The sequence below is a fragment of the Apaloderma vittatum genome, unplaced genomic scaffold, assembly GCF_000703405.1.
Source record: "Apaloderma vittatum isolate BGI_N311 unplaced genomic scaffold, ASM70340v1 scaffold12460, whole genome shotgun sequence".
Classification (NCBI taxonomy): Eukaryota; Metazoa; Chordata; class Aves; order Trogoniformes; family Trogonidae; genus Apaloderma; species Apaloderma vittatum.
The window spans coordinates 8,578-12,833 of record NW_009694040.1 but is presented as its reverse complement, the minus strand read 5'-3'; the positions used below and the strand labels follow the sequence as shown (position 1 = coordinate 12,833).

The 4,256-nt window shown below is 53.9% G+C and overlaps 1 protein-coding gene across 1 annotated transcript in view; it reads right to left on the bottom strand.

The window, feature by feature from the left end:
* Positions 1-663: 663 nt before the first annotated feature.
* Positions 664-4,256, bottom strand: part of DAP3 (death associated protein 3) — a gene marked incomplete at its 3' end in the record, with an annotated part of 10,690 nt that continues 7,097 nt past the window's right edge. Inside the window, exons 5-9 of the mRNA XM_009866146.1 lie at positions 3,796-3,888; positions 2,793-2,923; positions 2,343-2,423; positions 1,122-1,280; positions 664-723 (exon numbers count right to left, since the gene is read on the bottom strand). Of these exons, the coding sequence (XP_009864448.1) occupies positions 664-723; positions 1,122-1,280; positions 2,343-2,423; positions 2,793-2,923; positions 3,796-3,888 (524 nt within the window). The remainder of the gene's footprint in view (positions 724-1,121; positions 1,281-2,342; positions 2,424-2,792; positions 2,924-3,795; positions 3,889-4,256) is intronic.

The window sequence follows — 4,256 nt, the reverse complement described above, 5'->3', positions numbered from 1 at the left end:
TAAAAAGGAGGTTGGAAACCCTTTTAGCCGCTAATGCAGAGTTTCTGAAGTAGTTACAGACTGATTCTAAGCAAGTGAGGTGTCTTCTTCTTTGATCTTGTAGTTACTTCAATTCTAAAACTACATAAATGGTTTCCTCACCACGCTCCTGACGACGTGAACCCTGGCTGCTCCAGGTGCGTGCGGCAGCTGAGAATACGCAGCGGATACACCCTGTGCTGGCGTTTAAACCTGCCATCCTCACCTCCAAATGCCTTTCTACAGACACAGCTGAAACACCTTAGAAAGGACTTTTCTATACGCTTTTCCACCTGAGATATCGGCAGCCAGGGGCCTGAAAAAGCAGCAGGAGGAGCCGACCTCCTCGAGCAGAACGTCCAGAAGCTACAGGTTTTCATTAGTTCAAAAAAGCATAAACCAAAGTGTCAGCAGGGTCGGTAAACACCTCTGGCTGGCGTTTGACAGTTAAATCGGAACATGTTTGACCCCTTCTGGCTCTGCGGGTGGCGTCAGAAACACGGATGAGATCCAAACCCTCAGCAGCCGCGCTGCGCTCGCGCTCTCCTGCGCCGAGGGAACGCCGCGACGGTGGAGTTGGAGCTTTACGCTCACCCACCCGCGTTGCTGAGAGTAACACCCCCGAGGGAACAGACTGGAACTCACCCAGTTATTCATCATCATCTTCCTCAGGTTGTACACGAGCGTCAGCTCCTCCGGAGAAACCTGGGGAAGATTACCCGTGTCACTTTTTTTTGCCAGCCCTTTATCTGAGACATAAATTCCCCTCCCCTGCTTTAAATTAGACTGGAAGGATCATTTGCATCCTTATTTTTTTTTGCCTTTGCTTTCACTCAGCGCTGCAGCATTCAGCTTTCAGAAACGTGACGCAGGGAAACGCCCCAACCTTCGCTGCGGTAACCAGGGACGCGCTTTTTCCTCACGGAGAGGACTTCCCTCAGTAAAAACCATCTAAAGCACCATCAGAATTTTTGCAGGTTCCCCCAACGCGACCCTACGTCTGTCAGGGATTACTCTAGGACTCAGAAACGAGCGGAGCGCCCTGCCCTGCTCGCCCTTGCAGCAGGAGTGCGGGAACAGGATTAGAGCAGAGCAGTTCTTACGGGGCTCCTGTCCTCCTTCTTCAGCGTGGTCCTTCCCCAGAGCGCGTTGACGCCGTCCACGGCCACGAGGAGCCGGAAGGCGCCGAGCTGACAGTGCTGCCTCAGCTCTTTCAGTACGACCCCCACAGCGTCGCTGGCACTTCTCACGCGAGCTAAACCCTTTAAGCAGGAAAAGACACGTAACTTGGGGCAGTTTTCTCGTTAATATATCACTTTTGCCCTTTCTAAGGGAGGAGGCTGTTCACTCCTGTCAAAGGAGAAACCTGTTCTAAGGCGCCAAGTGTCAGAGGAACTTTCTGACGTCTGCTTTTACACCAGTTCTCTGCACAACTTCCTTCGCATCTTCCCCGGATTTGGTAGCCACTGTCCGTAGGGAAGCGCGCTGCCTTTCCTTCAGCTCTCAGTTTTAAGATTTAAAAGCGATTTGTTCTACGTGCGCAATGATCACAGAACCATCGGCTGGTTTGGGTTGGAAGGGACCTCAAAGATCATCCAGCTCCAGCCCCGCGGCCACGGCAGGGACAGCCGGCCCGGGTGGCCCGGGCCCCCACCCAGCCGGGCCGGGGATGGAGCATCCCCAGCCTCCCTGGGCAACCTGTGCCAGCGCCTCCGCACCCTCAGGGGGAAGAATTCCTTCCTTCCATCTGGCCTAAACCTGCTCCCAGCTTCCACCCGTTGCCCCTCAGCCTGTCCCTGCAGGCCCTTGTCAAAAGTGACAGAATCACAGAGCGGCCGAGGCTGGAAGGGACCTCAGAGATCATCTGATCCAACCTCTCGACCAGCCCAGGTTGCTCCAGGTTCATCCAACCTGGCCTTGAACACCCCCAGAGAGGGGCAGCCACAGCCTCTCCGGCCAATCTAGCCCAGAGTATGGCCACCCTCCCACTGGGGGATTTTCTTCTGGCCACCCTCGCACTGGGGAATTTCCTCCCAAGATCCAATCTGAACCTCTTCTCCTTCAATTTAAACCCATTTCCCCTTGTCCTGTCACTGGACACTTGTAAAAGTCCCTCCCCAGCCTCCCTGTAGGTCCCTTCAGGCGCTGCAGCAGGGACAAGGTGCCCCCGGAGTCTTCTCTTCCCCAGCTGAGCACCCCCAGCTCCCTCAGCCTGTCCTCGCAGCAGAGCTGCTCCAGCCTCTGAGCATCTTGGTAGCCCTCCAACACGATGGGACCTTCTACCAAAAGGTGAGACAAAGCCAGAAGCAGTTGTTACTCCTTACCTGCTCCACCACTTCCCCCAGCGGGCTGCCCTCCTCCGTGCTCTCTCGTTTGCCCCACACGTATTTTTTGTGTGTTTTTATCTGCAGTAAGAGAAGCACAATTCGATCAGGGACTAAGTAGTGCAAAGCCAGCTTGGCGAGCGTGGATGGCACGATTGCTGGTTCTCTGCCAGCACTGAAGGGCAGCGCAGCATCTGCAACAAGCATTCACAGCAAATCGCTGTCCCCACAGCGGAGATTTAAGTCCAATTTTTTCTACAAAAACAAAATTCCAGCGAAGGGCAGGGTTTGCCAGCAACACGAGCACACGCATTGATACATGAAGCGTTTCTGAAAAACGAGCAAATCTAGGATTCGAGTCAAGGTGCTCAGTGGCAGGAAGCATGTGCAGCTGATCCTGGGGGTTGTTTGTAGCTACTAACCAAGAGAACTGTGCCAGGCTCTACGAACCTCTTTGAGGAAGCGCTCGTTGGAGATTTTGAAGTTCTTGAGCCAGGCGGATGCTTGCAAAGGCTGATCGAGCCGTTTTTTGTTGTAGGACGACTGCATAAGTTTCCTGCAATTTTTCACCCAGAGGTGAGCTGTAAACAAAACAAAACAGTTCTGGTTTGGGTGGGGTTGGTTTTTTTTAGTCAAAATAATTGTACAAGCTGGGTCTGTGTCTGAATCTCTTCTCCTTATTCTGCTACACTGGTAAGAGAACTCTGACATCCTTAACGGAGGCCACCCCGTGAGTGTTGTGTCCCGTTCTGGGCCCCTCAACCCACGGGAGATCTCGAGGGGCTGCAGTGAGGGCAGAGGAGGGCGACGGAGCTGGGGAAGGGCCTGGAGAGTAAATCTGGTGAAGAGCGACGGAAGGAGCTGGAGCTGTTGAGTTTGAGGAAGAGGAGGCTGAGACCTCATCACTCTCTGCAACTGCCTGACAGGACGGTGTGGAGAGGTTGGGGCTGGTCTCTTCTCACGGGTAATTGGTGATAGAACAAGAGGGAACAGCTTCAAACTGCACCAGGGCAGGGTTACACCGGGCATGAGGAAGAATTTGCTGCCGTGGGTCCCATCCCTGGAGGTGTGTAAAGCTCGTTGAGATGTGGGGCTGGGGGAGATGGTTTAGGGGTGAGCTTTGCAGAGCAGGGGCAGTGGTTGGACTCGATGATCCCAGGGGGCTTTTCCAACCTGGAAGTTTCTAGGATTCTACAGGAATCTCCAGTGAGAGCCGCAGGGAGGTCGCACAGACCCACACAGCACGTCCCCCGTCATACGTGTCAGCAGCGGGGGGGAAACACTACGAGCACGTGAGCGCAGGTGAAAATAACTGTAATTACATTGTCTGTCTGGGGGGGTTGTGATCTACAAGCTGCCTCCACTACAGCAAAACAGAGATGATTTGCTGCAGCCCACCCGATAAAAGGGGGTGAATGTGATGCCGCGACGCGGGCGGCAGCGGCGTCCTTACCATCGGGGATGTGCAGCACCAGCCAACCTTGCCTCGCGCAGAAGTGAATGACGTGGCACAGGGTCATGGTCTTCCCTGTTCCCCTCTCACCGTCTGCCAACAGGGACTGTCAAGGAAAGTCTCTGAAAAAACGCTTCAATTTATACTTAGGCTTTAAGTCTTTCACAAAAGGCATAAGGAGCTCATAAAAAGCTCATTAAAAACAAAAAAACGGTCATTAAATAAAAAAAAAAGAGCTCATAAAAGCAAGGATGATGCTCCACTGAGTGGCAAACCTAACGAGTTCCTTCTCTCCACATCCTCTCACCCCGTTACCTCAGAGCTGATGATTCCCGTGCCCTCAGCTGTGCCGACAGCCCCGTTGGCAGATCTGTGCCGGAACCCAAATCCGGCTTAGAACAGAAGTACGCAAGCTCCACGGGCTCCTCAGGCTGGCTCGGCCAGCGGCAGACCCGGGGGCG